General features: G+C 38.4%; 1 protein-coding gene across 1 annotated transcript in view; it reads left to right on the plus strand.

The window, feature by feature from the left end:
- Window positions 1-2,326: 2,326 nt before the first annotated feature.
- HAUS6 (HAUS augmin like complex subunit 6) overlaps window positions 2,327-26,214 on the plus strand; it is a 45,216-nt gene continuing 21,328 nt past the window's right edge. Inside the window, exons 1-11 of the mRNA XM_044265606.1 lie at window positions 2,327-2,704; window positions 8,147-8,242; window positions 10,839-10,917; window positions 12,501-12,633; window positions 14,282-14,429; window positions 16,565-16,630; window positions 17,100-17,148; window positions 19,790-19,960; window positions 21,448-21,641; window positions 22,270-22,396; window positions 22,857-22,959. Of these exons, the coding sequence (XP_044121541.1) occupies window positions 2,577-2,704; window positions 8,147-8,242; window positions 10,839-10,917; window positions 12,501-12,633; window positions 14,282-14,429; window positions 16,565-16,630; window positions 17,100-17,148; window positions 19,790-19,960; window positions 21,448-21,641; window positions 22,270-22,396; window positions 22,857-22,959 (1,294 nt within the window). The 5' untranslated portion in view covers window positions 2,327-2,576. The remainder of the gene's footprint in view (window positions 2,705-8,146; window positions 8,243-10,838; window positions 10,918-12,500; window positions 12,634-14,281; window positions 14,430-16,564; window positions 16,631-17,099; window positions 17,149-19,789; window positions 19,961-21,447; window positions 21,642-22,269; window positions 22,397-22,856; window positions 22,960-26,214) is intronic.

Here is a 26,214-nt window from a genome sequence, read left to right on the forward strand (position 1 = left end):
GTTGGGGGTTGGAGTAATGGGGTGATGGATTTTGGGGACATGTGTTGTAATGAGCACTAGGTATTATACAAGACTTATGAATCACAGACCTGTACCCCTGAAACAAATAATATAATGTATGTTACTCGATTGAACTTCAATTTAAAAAAGAAAAAGAAAAAATAAAGGGAAAGAATGAACGGTTTATCTTCTTTTATATATACACCTGTATTTTAAAGATTTTATTGATTTATTTTAGAGGCGGGGCGGGGCAGAGTGAGAGCAGAGTCCCAAGCAGACCCCACACTGAGTGTGCAACCCAACACATCCCATAACCCTGAGATCAGACATGAGCAGAAAACAAGAGTTGGACTCCCAGATGACTGTGCCACTCAGACGTCCTGTTTTTCCTTATATCCTTACCCCTGGATAAAACAGTAAATGTGGGAAAATTTCTATCATAAAATTATTGCTACTGGGCGCCTGGGTGGCTCAGTGGGTTAAGCCGCTGCCTTGGCTCAGGTCATGATCTCAGGGTCCTGGGATCGAGTCCCGCATCGGGCTCTCTGCTCAGCAGGGAGCCTGCTTCCTCCTCTCTCTCTCTCTGCCTGCCTCTCTGCCCACTTGTAATCTCTCTCTGTCAAATAAATAAATAAAATCTTTAAAAAAAATTTATTGCTACTAACAAGAAAAAAATGATTATCTTGGACTGCTATAATTACCTTAGACTGAGTGGTATACAACAGCGATGTATTTCTCACAGCTCTGGAGGCTGAAAGTTTGCAATCAGGACATGAGCCTGGTTGGGTTTGGTGAAGACCCTTCTAGGTTGCAGTAAATCCACTTACCTTTGTATCCTTAAATGGCGGAAAAAGCAGATCCTTAAGCAAGCTCTCTTGTGACTCTTAGGACATTAATCCTGTTCAGGAGGGTTCCTCCCTTATGATCTCATCTAATCCTAATTATCTTCCAAAGTCCCCACCTTCTAACACCATCACATTGAAGAGTAGGGTTTCAACGCAGGAATTGGAGGGAGGAACCAACATTCAGTTCATAGCAAACAATAAATTAGAATTTTGACATTTTGCAATGTCCACTATATTAACAGATCTAGGCATTCAGCATCAATGGCTGTCAATGGCATAAATAAAGCTATGTACAGATTGATGAAACAGCACCACCAATCATCTAGACTTGCCATAGGAATCATATCTGAATCTCATCAATCCCTCTGGATCCAGGGGCCAATTTGAAGGAAATACAGAGGGCAGAAATAGAAGAACATGTTGAACTACAGCAAAGATACAATCAGTAAAACCTAGAGTAAGGCATATTATTCAGGTCAAATAGCACCTGTTCCTCAACAGAAAAGTTGTAAGAAAAAAAGGAGTAAGGGAGGATGGAGGAAAGCCTGTATATTAAATGATAGTATTAAAAAAAAAAATCTGTTAAAGACTGAAAAAAAAAAAAAGAAGAGGGCAAAGCAAGTATAAAAAGGGTAAGACTGAACTATAGTGTCCAGAGAAGCACATTTAACTGGCAAAAACTGTAAGACAGTGCAAAGAAGTGATTACTATAAAAGTGAGAATGGTGGCTCTTTTCTTGGTAAAGGAGAGGTTTCAGGAATGGCTGGAAAAATTTTATTTCTTGTCCTTGGTGGTAGTTACAAGGTCATTCACCTAGAATGACACATTAAGCTCTTTTTAAAAATGTAAGTTGGTTTGCTGGCATATAAAGATTGAGTGGAGTGGCACATGATTTGCCATTTTCTGAACTTTACTCTCCTGGCCTTTCCATTCTTTATTTATGCTAGTCAATATCCATCGCATAAAGCACCCTCCGAGGCAGTTTTGCTGCCAGATTTTTTATAGCATTAAGAAGAAAGGTACACTCCGCATTTGAGGGCATACAAGAGGGCATTTTATTAATGACAGACCTAGGGCTTAGTGTTTAGATGTCGTTACATCCCACAGCTAGTGAGATAGGTTAGGATGGAACCCATTGTTTTTTCTTCTACACCGAGCTACAGTCCCAAAGCTCCGTTTTTGTTTTTTTTTGTTTTTTGTTTTTTTAACCTGACGAAATCAACCAATAGGAGCAAAAGGAACCATAGCCACAAAACAGAAGAAAGCGCCAAGCTTCGGAGCAACTGCTAGATAGCGTTTGAAGTTACGCAAACGCAAAAGACTTCGCTGGCGACGCAATGCACTGTGGGTTTTGTAGTTTTTCGGCAGGGCCTGGCGGGATGACTTGGAAACTAGGGTGCATTGCATGGCGGGAAATATAGTCGGCCGTGGAAGTCCCTCCTCCACCGGAAGCCAGGCAGCGCCAGCGCTTACCGCTTTTCCGGAAGCGCGGGAGTCTTGGTTTTTGTAGGCTCTGCTTAGGGAGCTGTACCGTAGTACCGTTAAAGGCTCCGTTTCCCTGAGACTTCATGGCCGTTTGAGGTGACATGGCTCCGGGCGACAGAGGAACAGGCGGTGGCAATGGAGGGGCCGCCGCTACCTCAGGCTGCCCGTAGGGAGGGAGCCTAAAGCCACTCTGAATCTCTCGGGCCTGTGCTTACTTCTTTTGCAGTGATACCGCCTACGGCGAAGATGAGCTCGGTGTGGGTCACCTCTTTCGAGAAGGAGCATCTCTGGATGTATCTGCAGGCGCTCGGTTTCGAGCCAGGCCCGGCCACCATTGCCTGCGGAAAGATCGTGTCGCACACGCACCTCGGAGTGTAAGGAGCCGGGGCTGACAGGGCGGGGGAGTCGGAGCTGGGACGCGCTGGTGTGACCCACCCTTCTCGCGGACCTCGCTGGGCGATGAATCAAATAGTCCCGCGGCTACTTTGTGCCGGCACTGGCTACAAAGCCCTTGCTCTTTGCGGGTGCCAGCCTGGTGGCAGAAACTATCAGTCGCGGAACCGTGCCGGGAACGCTTTGTAAGGGGTCGTGTCTGCATTTGGGGCAAGACTGGAGGGATGGCTTCATCCTGCTTTAGTGGTGATGCTGGGTGGTCTGTGAAGTCCAGGGAGGGATGGAGAGTTGGTCGTGGAAGGGTGTGAGGACAGTATGTTCAAGGGCTTTGGGACCCAAGGAGCCTTTCATGGTGGTTGTTTTCTAGTTGATAATTTTTACTTTTTGAATTAACAAACCGAGACGTTGCGTAGTTCAGAAAAAAATAGTAGAAAAGCGTATGAAAATGGAAAATAAAAATCCCTCCCAACTTCGTCACTAATATAATGGTTATGAACATAAATCTAGATACTTAGTATGTATTTCTGTGTCTAAACTTACCAACTTAGGGGGTATAGCTCAAGAGAAATTATTGATAAGTAGGCTGTTAATTGTTCTCAGTCTTTCGACTTTTCTGATTGTTTCATTTCTTCTAGTGGCAGTGTGCTTAGACATCTATTTCTTGATGTATCAGTTCAAACGATCTCTTAATTCCCCACTATGTAATTTCACAATGAAAGTTGCTGTTACTTATAAGATAATTCATTAGCTCACTCACACTTTCCTGCTCTCCCCTGCTGCCTTCTTGACTTTTTTCAAATGTATGTTTTTTACTGTCAAAGGTTAGAGCCATACTTTTTTTTTTTTTTTTTTGCTTAGAGCCATAATTAAGATTTACTGGTTAACTATTTGTTTAGAGGTTATTATTATTTACATATAGAAGTGCTTTGTTCAGAAGCCTATTCTAAAAATTGTCAACCAGTAGAGAGCATTTCTAAGGTTATACTTATGTATTAATAAATAGTCCAGTTATTTCACATGATTTAATTGCCCACAGTATAGTTTCATTTTCTTTGTGCTGGCAAAGAAGCTTGAAGCTTGCCATTTCCACCACATCCTTCTCTTCAGTGTTTAGCAATTTGAGTTTTCTCTCCAGCTGCAGTCTGTTTTCTACCTTTGAAACTTAGTTAAAATCTGTGCTCCCTCCTCCCCAGCACCATCATAGATTATCCCTAAGAGTCATTTTAGTTGGTTGTTAGGAGGGAGCTATCATTTTGAAACAGGTGTCCTCTTTAAAATGCTTCAGACTTGAATATACTGTCAAATTTACTTAACTTTTTTTTTTTTTAGCTTTTTAAAATTCACTTACATATAATATGGGTACGCAGGGTGAACAGAATAGGCATAAACTTTCCCCTTGCAGAATTTCAGTCTAGCGGATGAACAAACCTTCAACAAATATCTTACTAAAAATTCTTTAATTAAGTGTCAAAAGGAAGACAACGGGATACTATGTGAAAAATATCAGGCTTGAGAGATAATAAGAAGGAAGGATCTTCCTTTGTGTTAGTTGAGGAATAGAAACATTTCAAGGACAAGAGTTGTTTGACATATGGATAAGCATGGGAACTTTAATCTCAACTCATTTTATTTCAACTTGAGAACAAAGCCTTTTCTGTTCAAAGGTGTACTCCCCTACATTTGTCCTGCATTCCAGTGCATCACAGCTCCTTTTGTATTTGCCTAACTTTTTTTTTTTTAAAGATTTTATTTCTTTGAGAGAGAGAGGTCACAAGTAGGCAGAGCAGTTGGGGGGTGGTGGTGCTGGGAGCAGACTCCCTCTCGAGCAGAGAGCCCTACCCAGGGCTTGATCCCAGGACCCTGAGATCATGACCTAAGTAGAAGGCAGAGGCTTAACCCACTGAGCCACCCAGGCACCCCAAGTAATTGACTAACTCTTAAGCCAGTTTTTTTTTTTTTTTTTGAGTCTGAAAGTAAGGCATCACACAATTGAGATATCCCTACAGATAATTGTTGAAAATGTACCAGACATGAAAAGATCTCAGATCTCTGTTTTAAGTGTTAAAAACACTTCATATTAGCACATAGAATATCCTTAGATATATTCTACTATGTTCTAATGAGCTGCCCCTTTTTGATGATGTCCTCAGTTTCTTCTGAGACTTTTCCTTTATAGTTATTCGCTTCTTTTGCTTTTAACTTCTTTTGATACTACTGTGGTCAACTCTTCTCTTTTCCACCCATGCAGATGACCTTTTTATTTTTATTTATTTATTTTTAAAGATTTTATTTATTTATTTGACAGAGAGAGATCACAAGTAGATGGAGAGGCAGAGAGAGAGAGAGAGAGAGAAGCAGGCTCCCCGCTGAGCAGAGAGCCGGATGCGGGACTCGATCCCAGGACCCTGAGACCATGACCCGAGCCGAAGGCAGCGGCCTTAACCCACTGAGCCACCCAGGCGCCCCAGATGACCTTTTTATACTAAAATAATGGGGGAGGGTTCTTATAATCTTTTATCTGATAACTTTGACAGGTTATTTCTTTTCTTTCCTGAGTGTAAACTTTTAATTTGGGATGTGTGCTCCATTTTTATCCCCTTTTCATTTACCCAGAGAACTTAATTTTTTTTTTAAAGATTTTATTTATTTATTTGATAGATAGAGATCACAAGTAGGCAGAGAGGCAGGTAGAGAGAGAGGAGGGGGGAAACAGGCTCCCTGCTGAGCAGAGAGCCCAGTGCGGGGCTTGATCTCAGGACCCCTGAGTTCATGACCTGAGCCAAAGGCAGAGGCTTTAACCCACTGAGCAACCCAGGCGCCCCAAGAGAACTTAAATTAAAAAAACTTTTTTTTTAAATTTTAAAAAAAATTAACACCTGGGTGGCTCAGTTGGTTAAGCAGCTGCCTTCGGCTCAGGTCATGATCCCAGCGTCCTGGGATGGAGTCCCACATCGGGCTCCTTGCTCAGCAGGGAGCCTGCTTCTCCCTCTGCCTCTGCCTGCCATTCTGTCTGCCTGTGCTCTCTCTCCCTCTCTGACAAAAAAAAAAAAAAAATCTTTAAAAAAATTAACATATAATGTATTATTTGTTTCAGGGGTACAGGTCTGTGAATCATCAGTCTTTTTTTTTTAAACCTTTTTTTTGTTGTTTTTTTTTATATTTATTTATTTATTTACTTGACAGAGAGAGATCACAAGTAGGCAGAGAGGCAGGCAGAGAGAGAGGAAGGGAAGCAGGCTCCCTGCTGAGCAGAGAGCCCGATGCGGGACTCGATCCCAGGACCCCGAGATCATGACCTGAGCCGAAGGCAGCGGCTTAACCCACTGAGCCACCCAGGTGCCCCTGTGAATCATCAGTCTTATACAATTCACAACATTCACCATAGCACATACCCGCCCCAGTGTCCGTCACCTAGCCACCCCATTTCTCCCACTCCATTTCCCCTGCTACTACTCAGACTTTACTACAAGGGTTTTGCGAAATGGCAGCTGTATCTCCGTGCCAAGTTTGACTTGGTTTGCCTTGGGAATTGCCAAAGTGTAGCTTAAAATCCTACAGGTGGGCCATGCAGTGGAACATGACATCTGAGGTGGATCCTTTTTCATCAGCAGGTTGTTGTAGATGAAGTTCAAGAAAACTCTCCTCCTTCTGGCTCTGGCAGTTCCTGAAGCCTGAATTTTCTGTCTTACTGGACACAGGGTGTGAGGAGTGGACATCCATCCTAGAAGTGGCTGATGACTCTGGCCCAGTGGCTGCCTTACCGTCCTTACACTAACTCTTGATTCCGTATAGCTGTGTAGCATTTCTTTTTTCTTTTTTTTTTTTTTTCTAAATAAAGATTTTATTTATTTATTTGACAGAGAGAAGTCACAAGTAGATGGAGAGGCAGGCAGAGAGAGAGAGAGAGGGAAGCAGGGAGCCCGATGCGGGACTTGATCCCAGGACCCTGAGATCATGACCCGAGCCGAAGGCAGCGGCTTAACCCACTGAGCCACCCAGGCGCCCCCTGTGTAGCATTTCTTATATGGTTTGGTTTGTTGGTTGTTATTTTTATTTATTTACTTATTTATTTAAAGTTCTTATTTATTTATTTGACAGAGAGAGATCACAAGTAGGCAGAGAGGCAGGTAGAGAGAGAGGAGGAAACAGGCTCCCCAGCGAGCAGAGAGCCCATTGCGGGGGCCCGATCCTAGGACCTTGGGATCATGACCTGAGCCGAAGGCAGAGGCTTTAACCCACTGAGCCACCCAGGCACCCCTGTTGGTTGTTATTTTTAATGTAATTGTATTTTTTTTTAAGGCTTTTCTTGATTAGGAAAATCAGGACAATCAACACTTTACAAAGACTTGGTAGAACTACATCATGTAAGGGTGGTTCTGGGGTTAAAATGTAATGGTTAAGAACCTGGACTCTGGGGTCAGATGACATATTTCAAGTCACTGCTCTTCTGCTTCCCGATGTGATTTTGGATAGTTTTAGCAAATTATCTAATCTCTCTAAATTTAAAAAACTACAATCTGATGTCATTAGAATTAAACCATGGTAAAGCAGCTAGTACAGTATTTAACTTTATGGTTGTGGTAAAGATTAGATGAGTTATTGCCCGTAAAAGGCTTAAAATACTACCTGGGAAATAAACTATTGGTAGCTATTTTTATTGTTATTCAGTAGATACTGGTTTGTATCATTTTCAGGTTATAATAGGCCACAGTTTTCTCTCCACCTAATTAGGTTTTCCTTTTCTTTTTGTAGAATATTCTCGGCGATAAAGGAAGTTTTTTTTTTTTTAAGATTTTATTTATTTATTTGACAGAGAGATCACAAGTAGGCAGAGAGGCAGGCAGAGGTGGGGGGGGAAGCAGGCTCCCTGCTGAGCAGAGAACCCAATGTGGGGCTCCATCCCTGCACCCTGAGATCATGACCCAAGCTGAAGACAGAGGCTTAACTGACTGAGCCACCCAGGTGCCCCTCGATAAAGGAAGTTCTACCAGTGTTCTATTTGATCAGTATTATCAGAATCAGAAAATTTTTATTGTTTTTCTTTCTTTCTTTTTTTTTTTTTAAAGATTTTATTTATTTATTTGACAGAGAGAGACACAGGGAGAGAGGTGACACAATCAGGGGGAGTGAGAGAGGGAGAAGCAGGCTTCCCGCTGAGCAGGGAGCCCACCCCAGGACCCTGGGATCATGACCTGAGCTGAAGGCAGCTGCTTAATGACTGAGCCACTCAGGCACCCTACTTGTTTTTATTAATTATAAAATGTATATGAATTAAAGAAACTTAATTTGCTTTGACCTCTTGAAGAGAATGAAAAATACTAATTTGTGTTAAACTCTTACACAGCTTTTGATGCTGTCTAGTTTTATTAACCATTTTTCTTTTTTTCTTTTTTCTCTGATTCTCTTTCTTTTTAAATTACTAGGAACATGTTTGACAAGTTGAACCGTGATGCCTTTCAAATCGTTTCTTATTTTTTGTTTCAAACACTGGACCCGTCTCTCACCAAAGAAGTTTTCAAGTGAGTCAAGTTCTTTTCTTTTCTTTTTCTAAGTAGTCATTCTCAAATTTGAAACGGGAGTAGGCTCTGATATAAGCCAGAATTTCAGCTTTTGTCCATTCACTATATGAATTGATATCACAAAAGTCAGATTTGAATCTTATAAATTTAGTGCTTGACCTTTGTAAATCTGAGAGATTTTTCTTTGGTACCTATCTTAAAAATCATATATTTTAAAATCATTGATTATTTTATAGATAAGACTTTTGTTTTACATACTTAGTTCCTAACATTCTTCTTAGTCACAATTAGGCCATGCTGTTAATTGGTACCAATCTATTTGTATAGTTTTGCCTTACTCTCTCTTTTTTTTTTTTTTTTTGCTGATTACCCCCTGCCTTACTCCTTCTTCTGTAGGCAATATTACTTGTCTTATTTTTACTTTTTTTTTTTTTTTTAAGATTTTATTTATTTATTTCACAGAGAGAGAGAGATCACAAGCAGGCAGGCGGGGGGTGGGGAAGCAGGAGGAGAGAGCCCGATGCAGGGCCTGATCCCAGGACCCTGAGATCATGACCCGAGCTGAAGGCAGAGGCTCAACTCACTAAGCCATCCAGGTGTCCCTTGTCTATTTTTACTTTTTGGGTGTCTCTAAATCCTTATTATTTTTGTCAGTGATATATAAGTGTTAAGTGCTGTAGGTGAAAATCATTCCTATTACGTTTAGTCTAATGTTAGATACTGTTGAGTATTAGTTTAAGGAGGAGATAAAAACATGAATATCTGTAAACTTTGGTTCCAAGATATTTTGCATGTGATTTGGGCTTATACCACCAGAAAAAGTGTTTAACTTTGTTTTGATATTTGTATTTTTCTCTTATCCTCTTAAATAGAAAAGCACAGTGTCTGCTTTATGATTTTTTTCCTTCTCCATCTGCCCTTCCCCCCACTTGTGCTTTCTGTCTCTAAAAATAAATCTTAAGGGGCGCCTGGGTGGCTCAGTGGGTTAAGCCACTGCCTTCAGCTCAGGTCATGATCTCAGGGTCCTGGGATCAAGTTCTGCATGAGGTTCTCTGCTCAGCGGGGAGCCTGCTTCCTCCTCTCTCTCTCTCTCTGTCTGCCCCTCTGCCTACTTGTGATCTCTGTCTGTCAAATAAATAAATAAAATCTTTAAAAAAAACCCAAAACTTAAAAAAAAAATCTTAAGAAGAAAAGTAACAAGTAAATTGTTTAGGCATTGTTATTTTTGATAATTTATTCTTAATATTTTGTGTCCAGTTAAAGCTATGGGTGACCAGGAGCACATTTAAAACATCTTTTCTGGAAATCTCTATCTTTAAGCTATAGGATTTATTCTGCCCAAATAAAAATAGATTTTCTAACCCCCCCCTTTTTTTTTTTTAAGATTTTATTTATTTGCCAGAGAGAGAGAGAGTGTACACACAAGCAGGCAGAGCGGCAGGCAGAGGCAGTGAGAGAAGCAGGCTCCCCGCCGAGCAAGGAGCCTGATGCGGGACTCAATCCCAGGACCCTGGGATCACGACCTGAGCCGAAGGCAGCAGCTTACCCAACTGAGTCACCCAGGCGTCCCTCCCCCTTTTTCTGATTATAAACAAAATACAGTTCATTTTAAGTAATTCAGGAAATACAGAAAAATGTAAAGATGGAAGTAAACATCATTCTTACACTTACTAACCAGAAAATATCACTGCTGACATTTTAGCCTTTTAGTCCTTTTTTTCCCATGCATACTCAATTTTTTACATGACTATAGAATGTATGACGTAGAAGTATTAAAAAATGAGGTTCTAAACAAATAATTATGTCTCAGAATAAAAATTTATCAGGGGAAAGTAATAGGTAAATTTTAAGTCTATTGTTTTTGACTAAAACAGAGCCAAAACTTTTTTTTTTTTTAAATTTATTTATTTGACAGACAGATCACAAGTGGGCAGAGAGGCAGGCAGAGACAGAGAGAGGGGGAAGCAGGCTCCCCACTGAGCAGAGAGCCCGATGCGGGGCTCAATCCCAGAACCTTGGGATCATGACCTGAGCTGAAGGCAGAGGCTTTAACCCACTGAGCCACCCCGGTGCCCCCAGAGGCAAAACATTTTAATCATTTTGTATATTTTTTATACACAAAACAGTAGTACACACTGACTGTGTTATGGGTTGTCTCTGCGAGTCCTAAGCTCTCACGTCATTCCTTCTGGCTCTTCCTGTGCAACCATTTATGTTTCTCTCTCTCTCACCCCCCACCCCCCAGGCTTAACATACTAATTTATTAATACCATCGTTTTGCTTAGTTCAGTGAATTCATTGAGAGTGTTGTCTTCTTTAGCCAATTTCTAGTAATTTTAATGATGTTTCATTCCTTCATTTAATATATGTATACACTGATGATTTGTGGTAAACTGGACTCAACCTTATAGTAATTTATAAAGGAAGATACCCAGTTTCTCACAGGTTGTTGTCCTTCTTTAGTTGAAATCTATAAATACTAGCTTTGGTTCATTTAGCATTTATGTTTCTAGTATAGGACAGAAGTTTCATGTTTAAAAATTTTGCCGAGTTTTTTTGTTCATAATTCTAATGCTTTTATATCTGTTCTTTTAAGGCTTTGTTGGCCTCCATTTGACCAAAAGAGTGACACTGAATTCCGGAAACATTGCTATGAATGGTTAAAAAAGATTTCTGTAAGTATTCTCTTTCTGGAAGATGTAAACTTAAGTTAGAAATTACAGTCGGGTGGCTCAGTGGTTTAAGCCTCTGCCTTCAGCTGAGGTCATGATCTCAGGGTCCTGGGATCGAGCCCCACATCGGGCTCTCTGCTCAGCGGGGAGCCTGCTTCCCCCTCTCTCTCTGCCTGCCTCTCTGCCTACTTGTGATCTCTCTCTATCAAATAGATAAATAAAAATGTTTTAAAAAAAAAAAAAAAAAAGAAATTACAGTAAGAGATGCCTGAGTGGCTTAGTGGGTTAAGCGTCCGCCTTCTGCTCAGGTCATGGTCTTAGGGTCTTGAGATCCAGCCCTGCATCGGGTTCTCTGCTTGGTGGGTAGCCTGCTTCCCCCTCTCTGTCTACCTGCCTCTCTGCCTACTTGTGGTCTCTGTCAAATAAATAAATAAAATCTTAAAAAAAAAAACAAAAACGAAAAACCAACTACCTTAAATTTTATTTTTGGCTTTGTTGAAGTATAATCTTACATTAATTTTTTGGAGGAAGTCTTTAATGCTTTTATGCTAACAGTATAATAGCGAGGAAATATTTGTTAAAATAATATTTTTGGTGGTTTTGGTTAGGATTTTGTGTATATCTAGAAACCAGTTTTTCTGCCTATATGCATTGGAAATAGGTTTCTGAGTTCTTGCAAGTTTATGTCATAGTTTTTGTTTAAAGAAACTTTTTAAAATTTTTTTTATTTTTTAAAAGATTTTATTTATTTATTTATTTACTTGTTAAATATTTCATTTATTTGCCAGAGAGAGAGAGAGAGAGAGTACACACAAGCAGGCAGAGAGGCAGACAGAGGCAGTGAGAGAAGCAGACTCTCCGCCGAGCAGGGAGCCCAGGAACCTGGGATCATGACCTGGGCTGAAGGCAACGGCTTAACCAACTGAGCCACCCAGGTGTCCCAAAAGATTTTATTTATTTATTTGACAGAGAGAGAGATCACCAGTGGTCAGAGAGGCAGGCAGAGAGAGGGGGAAGCAGACTCTCCACTGAGCAGAGAGCCCGACACAGGGCTCGATCCCAGGACCCCGAGATTGTGACCTGAGCTGAAGGCAGAGGCTCAACCCACTGAGCCACCCAGGTGCCCCTAAAGAAAACTTTTTTGATGATAGATTACTTTAACTTGTGTCCCCATATAGTATCCATAATTGTGGCTTTATAATTATTTTTTGTGACCAAGTCCGCCAAGAGTTTAGAAATATTCCAGTATTCAATTTCTGGTTCAAATGGAATAATCTTTATATAGTAGGAATTATGGCTATTACTATTACTATTTTCAAAGGATCTATTATTTATTTGACAGAGAGCACCCATGAGGCATGGGTTGGGAGGGGCAGAGGAAGAGGGAGAGAGAGATTCTAAGCAGATTCTGCACTGAGTGCGGAGCCAGAAGGGGGGCTTGATCCCGACCCTGAGATCATGATCTGAGTCAAAACCAAGAGACACCTAACCAGCTGTGCAGCTGGGGCTCCCCAGAGTTATGGTTATTACTTGATAAGGTTATTATTAATAAAGTCTTCAAATTGTCTTATTTCTTTTTTCCATAGGTGGAATGTGGAAGTAGCTTTCCTCAAGTTGTTGGGTCACTTTTTCTTTCTCCTGGTGGTCCTAAGTTTATTCATCTGATGTATCATTTTGCACGATTTGTTGCAATAAAATATATCAAAACCCATTCTAAAAGTAAGTTATATTTTTAATAAGAATTTTTTTGTTTTCAGTTTTAAATTTTTGTTTTTCATAATTTGTAAGTCATAAAGAGATTTTAATAAAGCAAGGTAAGATAAAAACATTAAATTACCTCACAAGGTAATAGTTAATATTCTACAGGAACTGTAGTTTGAAAGCCTCTAATGAATGTAAGTAACTATTGGTGTGTGTGTGTATGATTCCTGAAGACCATTTACCATTTGCTTGGTCAGAGGGATTGTGCATTTTGTTAGTTATCTGTGTATTTTCTGTAGAGATTGATCAGTTTATACCTCTGTCACACATAACAACATTGTGTGTGGTCAGACATTTTTATCTTTTTAGTCTGATAGGTTAAAGTGGAATCTGAGGGTGGGGTTTTAATTTGTATTTCTCTTATTTAGTTAGATTGAAAATTGTTTCATATATTTAAGAGCAGCTTGTGTTTTTTTATACACTATATTCATAATTGTTCATTTTTCTCTTAAGTTACTGCTTTTTTTTCATTTATAGGAGCTCTTATTTATTACTATCCTTTCTCTGTGATGTGATATGTAAACCTTTTTTTTCCATTTTATTTTCTATGCATGATTTTTTAAGAACTTATACATATGATTTTGGTGTATAAGTATTTGTATATGTAAAATTAAATGCAACATAAGCATTGTTACCAGTTTTTCTTTTCGTAGATGGTCTATTCCAATTACATGTAGCCCAAAGTATTTTAGTATATGTGCTGTTGAAGTGAGCACTAGCCCAAAGTATTTCATATGAAGTATGTATGTTTGGATTTAGCAAGAGTTTGTTGTGCATAAAGCTTCTAAGCATGGGTTTTCCTATTTCTGATTTCTGATTTAAATCAATTCCAGTCAGCATGTTTAGTGTCTAGATGACTTCTACATTCTGTGAACTCATCCCCAGTTGAATATATAGAATTTGTGGCTTCTTTGGGGATAGCACTAGGACCTGGATTAGTAATGTTAGGTGCACTGGAGTGGTCTCCATTTATCTGTTTATCCATTTAGCCAGTAATGTAGGATTTATTACAGCTAAAAATGTGGATTCTGAAATGTTTGGATGGACTGTTCTCAGGTTCTGCTTTGATCATTATTAACGCAGCCAAGAATTATCGGAGAAATGGAGACTGGTTTTGTTTGGTTGTCCTGTTGGTCTTACTAGATAGAAAAATAAACAGCAAAAGACGTGTTGTGATCTAACCTCATCTCTTTTAATTGATTTTCTTTCTTTGTTGTGAAGAGATCCTGGTAAGAAGTTGCTCTTGTATAACAGTGTATTTGTTCATGGATATATCAAGCTGTGATAATAAGAATTATTTGGGGCAGAGAAACTTTCAAAGTTTTTATGATTCTATAAAACAACTCAACTTCAGATACCCTTTTTTAGTTGCCTACTTAAAAATAGATTTCCTTGCAAAAAAAAAAAATAGATTTCCTTGCTTTTGTTAAAATTAGTTGTATCTGTTTATGTGGCATACCTGTTTTTAAGGAGTTGTTAGTTGTTTGAATTATTAATCTCTTAAAATTAATGAATCTCCGGAGGCTGATGCCTTATCCATTAGGCCTCTGGATCTCTAATTTTTGATATTTGATATTTTCTGTGATCTTATTTGTCTTCCATATAGATTCTTCTATACGTTTTACAGAGACATTTAATGTAAAATCACAAGATATGCACAAATGCATTGCCAGATGCCATGTGGCACGTAATAGATTTTTACACATTTTGCAAAGAGAAGACTGCGTTACCCGAAAGTATCAGGAAAATGCACAGTAAGTAATACGTTGATAGTTAGAAAATGAAAATTTCAGGGGCGTGTGGGGGGCATAGTTGGTGAGGCATCTGATTATTGGTTTTGGTTTAGGTGGTGATCTCAGGGTTGTGAGATCTAGCCCTCCTCATGGCTCTGCACTGGGTGTGGAGTCTGCTTAAGATTCTCTGTCTCCGGGCGCCTGGGTGGCTCAGTGGGTTAAGCCACTGCCTTCGGCTCAGGTCATGATCCCGGGGTTCTGGGACCGAGTCCCGCATTGGGCTCTCTGCTGAGTGGAGAGCCTGCTTTCCCCTCTCTCTCTCTCTGCCTGCCTCTCTGCCTACTTGTGATGTCTCTCTGTCAAATAAATAAATAAAAATCTTAAAAAAAAAAAAAAAAGATTCTCTGTTTCCCTCTCCTTCTGCCCCTCCTCGAGTGCTCTCTCTTTCTCCCCCCACCCCACCCAAAAAAAATGAAAATTCCTTTCTCCTTAGCAAATGTCATCAGTGTACCTTCAGTGGCAGTAATCTGTGCCTACCTCAAAATCCCTTAGTGTCCTATTTTCATTTTTTTTTTTTTTAAGATTTTATTTATTTATTTGAGAGAGAGACAGTGAGAGAGAGCATGAGTGAGGAGAAGGTCAGAGAGCGAAGCAGACTCCCCATGGAGCTGGGAGCCTGATGCGGGACTCGATCCTGGGACTCCGGGATCATGACCTGAGCCGGAGGCAGTCGTCCAACCAACTGAGCCACCCAGGCGTCCCTTTTTTTTTTTCTTTTTTTTTTAAAGATCCTATTTTCATTTTAAAGCCACATAACTTCTGAATAAGATATTTGAAAACTGTGCAGATGTACATGAAACTTTAGAGCAAAGGAAAATATTACCTTAGTTTAAAAATTCAGTGTCTTAGGTATTTTTCATTTTTTTAAACATGGATTTACGTCTTTATGCTGTAATTATTTTGCTCATTCTATTTTGTATTTTTTCTCTTCATATTTCTTTCTGTAAATTTTTCCGTATTGCCATACTATACTGCTTTTATTAAAAAATTAGAAAATTATTTTTATTTTTTGAATTTTCTTAAGTATATTGCTTTTAATATCTACTTAATAGTTGAGTATCCATTAAGTAGATATTCCATCAAGTAGGTATTCCATAGTTTCTTTAACCATCTCATCTTGTGTTATATTTTGGTTCCTCTTGTCAGCAGATTTTTATTTGAGTTACTTTTGTGTGCCAGATATTGTTTAGGCACTGTCGTACAGCATTAAACAAGACAGGCAAGGTTTCTAGTCTCAAGAAATAGAGTGTGTCAAAATTTTTTTTTTTTTAAAGATTTTATTTACTTATTTGACAAAGAGATCACAAGCAGGCAGAGAGGCAGGCAGAGAGAGAGGAAGGGAAGCAGGCTCCCCACCGAGCAGAGAGCCCCACACGGGGCTTGATCCCAGGACCCTGGGATCATAACCTGAGCCGAAGGCAGAGGCTTTAACCCACTGAGCCACCCGGGTGCGCCAACTGTGTCAAATTTTTAATGATTATAAACAACTACAGTAGACAACTTTTTATTTATTTATTTATTTATTTTTAAGATTTTATTTATATATTTGACAGAGGGAGAGAGATCACAAGTAGGCAGAGAGGCAGAGAGAGGGGGAAGCAGGCTTCCTGCTGAGCAGAGAGCCCAATGTGGGGCTCAATCCCAGGACTCAGAGACCATGACCGAAGCTGAAGGCAGAGGCTTAACCCACTGAGCCACCCAGGCACCCCAAGACAACTTTGTAAATGTTGTGTTACATGTTGTGAAAACTAAAGAATCCTTTGAAGTCATCTTGAAACTACAGTGTTGCCTATCGTGACCCTAGGTATGTGTGACGAGGATAAGAGAGCAGAGTAGTCCTACTTCCATCATTTTATTTGGAGACAGAGTGTATATGAGCCGAGAAGTCCTGGTCCATCTCAGTAGCAACCTGTATGTTAGATCACACTGTAAGTCTTGGAGAAAGTCTAGACTCCTTTAGCTGGCCCCTGGCTGTATTTGGAAGAGTAGTCTTCAGAGGCCTTGAGAAAAGATAACAAATGGGGGAAAATATCAAAGTGGCCTATACCAGTTAATTGTAGTGGAATTATAATTGTTATTTGTATGTTTTCTTACAGATTGTCAGTTAAACAAGTACGAAGTTTGAGAGCAGAATGTATGGAACAGCAAAACCAAATAAAAAAGTAAGTGACTTTTACATTAGAGCTGAAAGTTGCCTTAGTGCAGCTCTTGTATTTTACTAGTAAGGAAACTGAGTCCCATAGGATTAGAACATAATTCTGATTCCTAGTTCACTTCTTCTAATAAATTTATTGCTTTTGGGGCGCCTGGGTGGCTGTCGGTTAAGGGTCTGCCTTTGGCTCATGATCTGGGGTCCTGGGAACAAGTCCTGAGTCAGGCTCCCTGCTTAGTAGTAGTCTCCTTCTCCCTCTCCCTCTGCTGCTTCCCCTGCTTGTGCTCTCTTGCTCTCTCTCTGTCAAATAAATAAATAAAATCTATTAAAAAAAATGATTGCTTTTAGCTAGAATTGTATTTTTTAAAAAATTGGAATGGTTGTTAGTGAGTGGGTTTATGGATCAGTTCACTCTTTTGGGGGTAAATTACCATGAAATTAAAAAAAATGACTAATGAGATCATTTATTTTTTAACTAGAATGGAACCCTATGATGACCAAAGTAATATACAAGAGAAAATCCAAAAGGTGAGGTGACTTTTTAAGGGAGAAATTTAATCTTTCTTACTTTCGGGATCTTAGCCAAAAGGCCGAGAAGCGATAATCTTTCTTACTTTCGTGATGTGCAATGTTGACTTACTTAATTGGACCCTTATATTCTGTTTTTGTCATTTCTTTTTGTTAAACTGTTACTTTTTAAAAAACTCCTTAAGTGATATATAAAGGTATCAACAGGGTGCCTTTAAAAAGCATGAATATAATGGAAAAATTAACTTATAATTTATAAGACTAAATATATACAAAAGCAGTCTTAAATATGGTTAAAAGTTCAGCTTGATTGTAACTTAATCAGTAGTATTAATTTATGTAAATAAAATATGTTAACTGAAGGGAGACATTAAGTATGGAAGAAGAATGAGAAGTCACATTGAAGCTGGCTTGGCAGTAGGGAGGAATGTGGCAGACATAAATAGTCTGAGGTTTTCAGAGGGTGGCTTTGATGTGCGATTAGAGTGTTTTCTTAGGCCTTTATGTTTAGATGAACTCTCAAGCTCTTCATCCTGTTTTTATGATCACTGAGCTGCTTTGGGTGTTAATTTGGCTTCCCAGACAGTTTGTCACTGGGGAAGGTGAGTGCCCTCCTCAGGAAATAATTATTCATCTACTCAGTGAATTTTTATTGATACCTGCCATGTGCCAAGTGTTCTAGATGTTAGAGCTCTAGCAGTGAAAGAAAGAGGCAAAGTCACTTCCTTCATGGATCTTCCAGCTTTGTGAATATGAATACTTCTATTACTGAACACAGTATCTTTGATTGCAAATTTAATAGGTTGATGTGAAACGTGTTTGAAAGTTTTCACATTGCTCTCTCCTGAGTTTGTAACCACTTTCCCTGAGTCCGGTCAATTTTTTATCCATTAACAAGATAAAAGTAAAAATCTGAGAATAAAAAAAAAAAGAAAAAAAAATCTGAGAACCAGTTTGTGTATCTTTTTCCACCAAGGAAATGCAATCCTGTGAGACCCCTAGACTGCCAGTCAGTCAGTCTTCTTTGGGGACTTAACTTTGTACGGTGGGAAGACACAAACACAAACATGGGTGTAATTGTATTTCGCTGCTCGCCTCCCACTTTTATAAATTCTTTTAAGGAGACCCATGTGTACAAAAAAGTGCAGAAGTCGTAAGTGCGTAGCCTGATAAAATTTCACAAAGTGAATACACGTATGTAACCAGAATACAGTTTAGGGAACAGAACGTTACTCTGGAAGCTTCAAGCCCCTTTTTATGTATAACCATTGCCCCCGCAAGAGTAAACACTTTCCTTCTTTCTTAGAGATTAGTTCGACACTTCTTGAACTTTACATTAAAGGGGAGTGTAGAATATATTCTTTTGTGTTTATCTTCTTTGACTCATGCTGTTTTATCTGTGCCGTTGTGTGTGTAGGTTGTGTGTTCCTTTCTCAGTACTATGGAGTGTTTTATGAATATAGCACAACAAATTTTTTTTTTACTCTAGGTAGACGGTTGGGTTAGTTGCAGTTTTTGACTTACAAATGGGAGTGCTATGAACATTCTTTGAAAATTTTGTTTACTATTTTAATGGAAGTATAGTTGGCACACAGTGTTCCGTGAGTTTCCAGCATATGGCCTAGTGATTGGACAGCTGTTATGCTCTGCTCACCACAGGTGCAGCTGCCACCTGTAAATGCTCGTACACATGCATTTAATGAACATAGACAGGTTAATACATGTTTAAGATTCTTTATTTTTTTATTTTTATTTTTTTTTTGATTCTTTGCTTTTAAAGAAGCGTGGTTTCAAGGCACCTGGTGGCTCAGTGGGTTAAGGCCTCTGCCTTTGGCTCAAGTACGATCCCAGGGTCTTGGGATCAAGCCCTGCATCAGGCTTTCTGCTCAATGGGGAGCCTGTTTTTCCTTCTCCCTCTGCTACTCCACCTGCTTGTGTTCTCCCTCTCTTTTTCTCTCTTTTTCTCTCTATGAAATAAATAACGTAAATAATCTTAAAAAAAAAAACACATGGTTTTTCATATTTTTACCTTTTGAAACTTGAAAGAATCTTAATATTGATATGTAGTGTGTTTTTTCCCTTCCTGAAAATCTTTTATTATTTCTCCCTGAAAAGTTTCTTTTTCTTTCTTTCTTCCTTTTTTTTTTCCTTTAAAGATTTTCTTTATTTGAGAGAGAGCATGAGTGAGGTGGAGTGACAGAGGGAATAGAAGACTTGATCTGAGAACCCTGAGATCATGACCTGAGCCAGAGGCAGTCACTTAACCAACTGAGCCACCCAGGCGCCCCTGCCTCGGAAGTTTCTATATTGCATGTCAAAACATAGAAAATGGTAATTGCATCTTGGTAGTATGAAGTTTCTTAGATTTGTTTTGAAAATCATGGTGGGCTAAATTCTCCTGAGAAATTATTTTTTTCTCCTGAGAAATTTTTTAGTTTTAAAACCCCTTTGGGAAAAACAAACAAACAAACAAAAACCCAAACCAACCCCTTTGGAAGTAGTATCAGTGCTTTTAGACAGTTAATTTCCTCATCAGAAATCATTATAGGAGTACTTCATTTGTTCTAGAGAGTGAGCATGTATTTGTGTTTTACATTTCTTTGATATATGTACAGATTATGTATAGTCTTTGTTTTTAAAGGTTCGGTCTTTGTGGGCTTCAGTGAATGAAACGCTCATGTATTTGGAAAAAGAAAGAGAAGTTGTTAATGCAGTCCTTAATCTTGTTAACCAATATACTTTAGATGGAACTAATGTTGCTATCAATATTCCAAGGCTCTTACTTGACAGAATTGAGAAACAAATGTGTCAGGTAAGCATTTGATACTAAATAAACTACTGAGAAAACTCTTTATGTAATTATTATATATAGTAATAATAAATACATGTATTCAATATATAACTAATATGTAATATGTAAGCATAAATAATGTATATTCTTTTTCTTACAGTGTTTTACTCCAGAATTTATTTTTGTGGCTAAATCTAGTAGAGCATTCATACAGAGGACTATTGTTAACTGTGTATATATTATATATTAGAGTGTGTATATTTATATACATAAACTTTCACTGTTCATCCCTTTTACGGTGCTACATCATACAGTAGATGCATGGAGGAGGTTACTTAGTAGGAAGATAGTATGGTACAAGTTCTTTATAAGATCTCAAGGAGAGCAGCAGTGATCTATTTGCTAAATGTCTTTTTAAAATGTCTGTACCTTGTGGTTTCTCTTTCTTCTTGATTCTGTTAAGGATTTTAGTCTTTTCTCCCATTAGCATTTGTGACGTTGTGTCTTTACTCTCTTTGGTTTTTCAGACAGCTGTTCTCAGTTTTTCTACTTATTCTTTTCTCTAACTTTCAAATGAAAGTGTTTCCATGGTTCCTTTAGTGCCTACTTTTCTTCCCCCCTACTTTTTCTTCATCTGTGTTTTCTTAGTTCTGTTTCCATCAGTATTCTATACACTGGTATTCCCAAATTAGTATTTCTAGTCTCTCTGTCGACCTGAACTGCATCAAATTATTTCTACTTGCTTATATGACATTTCCATCTGGATAGCCCGTATCTTTTTTTTTCTTAGTGAACTCATAATCTATTAAGTATCTGCTATATGCCAGGCATTAATTATAGTATAGGAAAGTACAAAGGTGAAATAGTGTTGTGATACTGAAAAGCTTTCACTGTAATAGGTAACATGCCAGCCCTGCAAATTTCCGGTATGTAAAAATCAAGAGTCTGCAAATTCAGGTTCTTACAGAGGCTAGATAGGTAATATATGCTAATTGTGTGTAACAAAAGGGGTAAAGTAGGAAGTGATGAGGTCTTTAGAGAAATAATAATTTCCATGTGAAATCTAAGATTTGGGGTTGATTGGCAGCTAATTCAGATGATTTTTAAAATACTGGAGTTATGCAGGCCAAATAAACATGTCTAAGTTTGGAATCAGCTATCATGGGCCATCACTTTGCACCTTTTGTTGAAATATGAATTTATGATCTTTCACCAAACCTGCTCTTTCTCCTCAGTCTTTATTTTGCTTTCCATTTATTTGCATTTCTTATGTTGTTCTAGCTTGCAACTTTTTTGCGTTATATAAAAATATGGCACAGCATGTTAAATCCTTTCACAGTAGTTTTTGTGACCAAAATTATTTACTTGGCTTCATTTTTGGGTAGACATTTGACTTGTTTCACTCTTCTTTAAGGTAACTTTTTAATACAATAGTAAAAACCATAAATATATTTATTTAACAGCTTATTATCTAAAGAACCACTTTTTTCCCCCCTCTGAATCCTAAGTTGCACATTGGAAATGTTTATGAGGCTGGAAAATTGAACCTGTTAACAGTTATTCAGTTATTAAATGAAGTCTTGAAAGTAGTGAAATATGAACGTTGTCAGGCTGACCCAGCAAGAATGACAGTAGACCTTCACTTCCTGGAAAAGGAGACCAAACTTCAGAGAGAGAGATTATCAGATCTGAAGTATATGAGGTACTGTAGAAAGATCTTTTGTTGCATTATTGGGAGAGGAATGGGTAGTTTTAAAATTTTTCAGCAGAACTCATGTAGTTGATAATTCTTTAGCATTGGCAAACAAATGTGAACATTTTATTAGAACTCAAAAAGTTCTGGAGAGACAGATTAAGTAGAAAGGACAATTAATGTAGTTTTCTTTTTGTCTAGAATAAATTATTTGCCCTTAGTGATAATTCTTTATGAAATAATTTTAACTTTCTCAAGCTTTTTTTTGGAGTCTACGTAAAACTAAGCCTCAGAAAAATTTGTTATGTGAGTAGAGTAATTGGGAGGTAGGACTACCTTTAGGAGTGGACAGAGTATAGGTGTAGAATTTGGACTTGAGTTCAGAACTAGGGAAAAAGAATATTTTAAAGATAAACAGAATAATAGATCTATGATTGCTTTCTGGTCTTAAAAGGAAAAAAGTACTTTAGGTTCTGAATGTTCATTGTGAGAGTTTATTCAGTTTTTATGTACTATACTGGTTGAACTTTCAATTATATTTTCTTCCCTTTCTCTGCAAACCGTTGTATTCTTAAGTTTTACTCAGTACTTTTATTATTCATGATTTGAATGAAGTTCTGTTTTTACGCTATTGTAGGTGTAAAATAAAGGAAGATGTCACCAATATAAAACATTCTGTTGTTGAAAAACAAGGAGAATGGCATAAAAAGTGGAAAGAATTTCTTGGCCTGTCTCCTTTCAGTCTAATTGAAGGTTTGACTCCAGTAAGTAATGTTGACTTTGGAAAGTAGTTTAATAGAAGGCAGTCTTGGGATTTTATGTTACAAATGGTCTAGGAATGCTATGCATGTGTACGTTGTCATCTTTGCACCTGAGCCTAAAGTTCAAATGTTTTGGTTTCTGTTATTTTTCTAAGTATGTATTTGGGTATTCACTGACTGCTTTGGAATTATAGTTACTATTTTTAGATTCAGAGAATTATATTAAAAAGAATGAGACATTTCTTTTGCTATTAGGTAGTATTACCTGTGAGGCACAGTTGGAGGTGCATAGTCCCGTTGTTCTAATATTGCACTCATTCGTTTAAAAATAGTTATAGGATAATTTATATGCTTGATAATTCTATCTTTGTAGGGAGAAAAATAATCTGTTCATAGATTAACTTAGTGTTATTATGGTACTGAGTAAATATATGTTTCAAAATGATGAATTCTGTGTTTTAAGGCTGTGGATCTTTTACCACCAATGTCTCCTCTTTCATTTGATCCTGCCTCAGAAGAAGTATATGCAAGGAGTATTCTTTTGCAGTATCCTGCTTCTCTTCCAGGTTGGTTATTTGTTTTTCTCTTTCTTAAACCTCCTCCCCATCAGTATTTCTCACTGTGATAGCAGTTCCTTTACATTTTTATCTTGTTTCGTCCCCTCACTTATTTTTTATTGTGAAGTGCACATAGATAGCATTTTAGTCACTGAAGTGTACAACTCAGTGGCATTTAGGAAGTTTACAAAATTGTGCAAGCTTCAGCACTTTTTAGCTCCAGAATATTTTTATTACCTTAAAAGGAAATCCTAGGGGAGGCTATCCTAGGGCGGCTCAGTCGATTAAACATCTGACTCTTGTTTTTGGCTCAGGTCATGATCTCGGGATCCTGAGTTTGAGCCCTGCTTTGGGTTCCGAGCTCAGTGCAGAGTCTGTTTGTCCCTCGTTTTCCCCCTTTGCTACTCTCCCCCATGCTCTTGCTCTCAAAAATAAATAAATCTTAAAAAAAAAAAAAAAAAAAAAAAAAGGAACTCCTGTACCCATTAAGCAGTCACTCCCCACTTTCCCTTTTCCCAGTCCGTGGGCAACCACGAAATATACTTCTTCTCTCTATGGATTTGTCCATGCAAGTCATATACTGTGAGGCTTTTTGTGTCTGGTTTCTTTCACTTGCAGAATTTTTTACTTTGCACAGTATATTCAAGGTTCATTCAAGTTGTAGCATGTATCAGTACTTCATTCCTTTTTTTTTTTTTTTTTTTAAGATTTTATTTATTTATTTGCCAGACAGAGATCACAAATAGGCAGAGAGAGAGAGAGAGGAGGAAGCAGCTCCTGGCTGGCAGAAAGCTCAATGTGAGGCTCGATCCCTGGGATCATGACCTGAGCCGAAGGCAGAGGCTTTAACCACAGAGCCACCCAGTACTTGCGCCCCAGTACTTCATTACTTTTTTTTTTTTTTTTTAAAGATTTTATTTATTTATTTGTCAGAGAGAGAGGAGAGAGAGCGAGCACAGGCAGACAGAGTGGCAGGCAGAGGGAGAAGCAGGCTCCCTGCCGAGCAAGGAGCCCGATGTGGGACTCGATCCCAGGACTCTGGGATCATGACCTGAGCCGAAGGCAGCTGCTCAACCAACTGAGCCACCCAGGCGTCCCTACTTTTTATGAATATATTCTGTTGTATGACTAAACCATATTTTGCTTATCTATCATCCATTGATGGACATTTGGGTTGTTTCCACTATTTCACTATTATGAGTAATACTGCTATAAACATTGGCTTACAAGATTTTGTGTAGAAGCCCACAGCTGTTTAACATGAAAGAATAGTACAATAATTATTTGAATACCACCTGTTTTAACTATCATCATCTGCTGCATTGCTTCATATGTGTATGTATGTGTTTTTGCTAAACCAAGTTGGAGTTCTAGGTATTGTTACACTTCACTCTAAGTGTTTCAGCATGTATTCCCATAAAAATAAAGGCTTCCTATATAACTACCATGGTAATGTCACATCAAAAAATTATAGTAATTCGGCGCCTGGGTGGCTCAGTGGGTTAAGCCGCTGCCTTCGGCTCAGGTCATGATCTCAGGGTCCTGGGATCGAGTCCCGCATCAGGCTCTCTGCTCAGCAGGGAGCCTGCTTCCTCCTCTCTCTCTCTGCCTGCCTCTCTGCCTACTTGTAATCTCTCTCTGTCAAATAAATAAATAAAATCTTTAAAAAAAAAAATTATAGTAATTCTATAATATCTCAGTTTTCTCAGCTGTTATACCACTGTCATACCTATCACACTATTACACTACTATCACACCTAAAATGAATTTCTCTATAATACCTGGTAACCCATTTTATATTCCGTTTTACCTGGTTGTCTAGTATTTGTGTACAAGAAATTGTTACGGAGTTCAGTAAATGTTAGGTGAATAAGAGAAGGAATAAATGCGTTAAAAAACCTGTGAATTATGTAGCCAGAATGGAGAATGTGATAGATGTAGGCCATATTTGAGTTCATGCAGGCCAAAGGTCATGGCATGAACCTAAGTCCATAGGACTTAGGAAGAAAAGGGTGAACATAGCTGGGGTGGATGATTGGTTTGGGACTCAAGTACACATGAAGAGGACACTGGTTAGGAAAGGTCATAGATTAGAGAGCAAGGCTTGGGATAGGCACTAGCAAAAGAGTAGACATAGGAAAGACTGCACAGTTTGATGAATGACAAAGCTTCAGATAGAGCATTACTTAGGATAATGGAATGACTCTTAGAACTCTTGGCATATTTGGCATTTTGTTTTCACTTCAACTTGGAAAAACCATTACCCTTGTACAAGACTTAGTTTAAGTCCTGTGAAACCATGAAATTAGTCCTGACTTAGTTTAAGTCCTGTGAAACCATGAAATTAGTCCTCATGTCAATTTGGAGATTTCTTGTCTGCCTTGAAAGTGAGGACATATTTGTGTCTGTTTAGGAAGTGCAGTGGAAATTCATATTTTAGAAGTGTTTGATAGGTCCTTTGAGATAATGCTGTCCTCAAGATAATTGCAGAATTTATACTTTTAGGATTCCTTTTTTTTTTTCTTTTTTTCCCTAAATTGGTAGAGCTTTGTTGTGAGCTGGGGATCTTAATATTATTTTATGCTTTTTTGTAGAAAACAACTACAACTTTTTTTTTTTTTAAAGATTTTATTTATTTATTTGACAGACAGAGATCCCAAGTAGGCAGAGAGGCAGGCAGAGAGAGAGGAGGAAGCAGGCTCCCCGCTGAGCAGAGAGCCTGATGCAGGGCTCAATCCCAGGACCCCAGGATCATGACTTGAGCTGAAGGCAGAGGCTTTAACCCACTGAACCACCCAGGTGCCCCAACAACTACAACTTTTTTTGTTTACTACAACTTTTTTGTAGTAAACAACTTTTTCCTCCTATACTTTACATATTACATCTTACTCGAAATTCTCTTTAAAAAATTTTTTAAAAAATATTTTATTTATTTATTTATTTGACAGAAAGAGGCACAGTGAGAGAAGGAATATAATCAGGGGGAGTGGGAGAGGGAAAAGCAGGCTCCCTGCTCAGCAGGGAGCCCAATGTGGGGCTTGATCCGAGGACCCTGGGATTGTGATCTGACCTGAAGGCAGATGCTTAACATCTGAGCCACCCAGGCACCCCATAAATTGTTTTTTAAAATAATTATATTTCAGCATATTAAAGGTGCAGGGAATAATATAAGTAACCTCTTCACCAAACACTTTTTGTCAAAGCTTTGCAATATTTTAGATTTTTTTTTTAAAGATTTTGTTAATTTATTTGACAGAGAGTGAG

The sequence above is a fragment of the Neovison vison genome, chromosome 9, assembly GCF_020171115.1.
Source record: "Neovison vison isolate M4711 chromosome 9, ASM_NN_V1, whole genome shotgun sequence".
In the NCBI taxonomy this organism is placed as follows: domain Eukaryota; kingdom Metazoa; phylum Chordata; class Mammalia; order Carnivora; family Mustelidae; genus Neogale; species Neogale vison.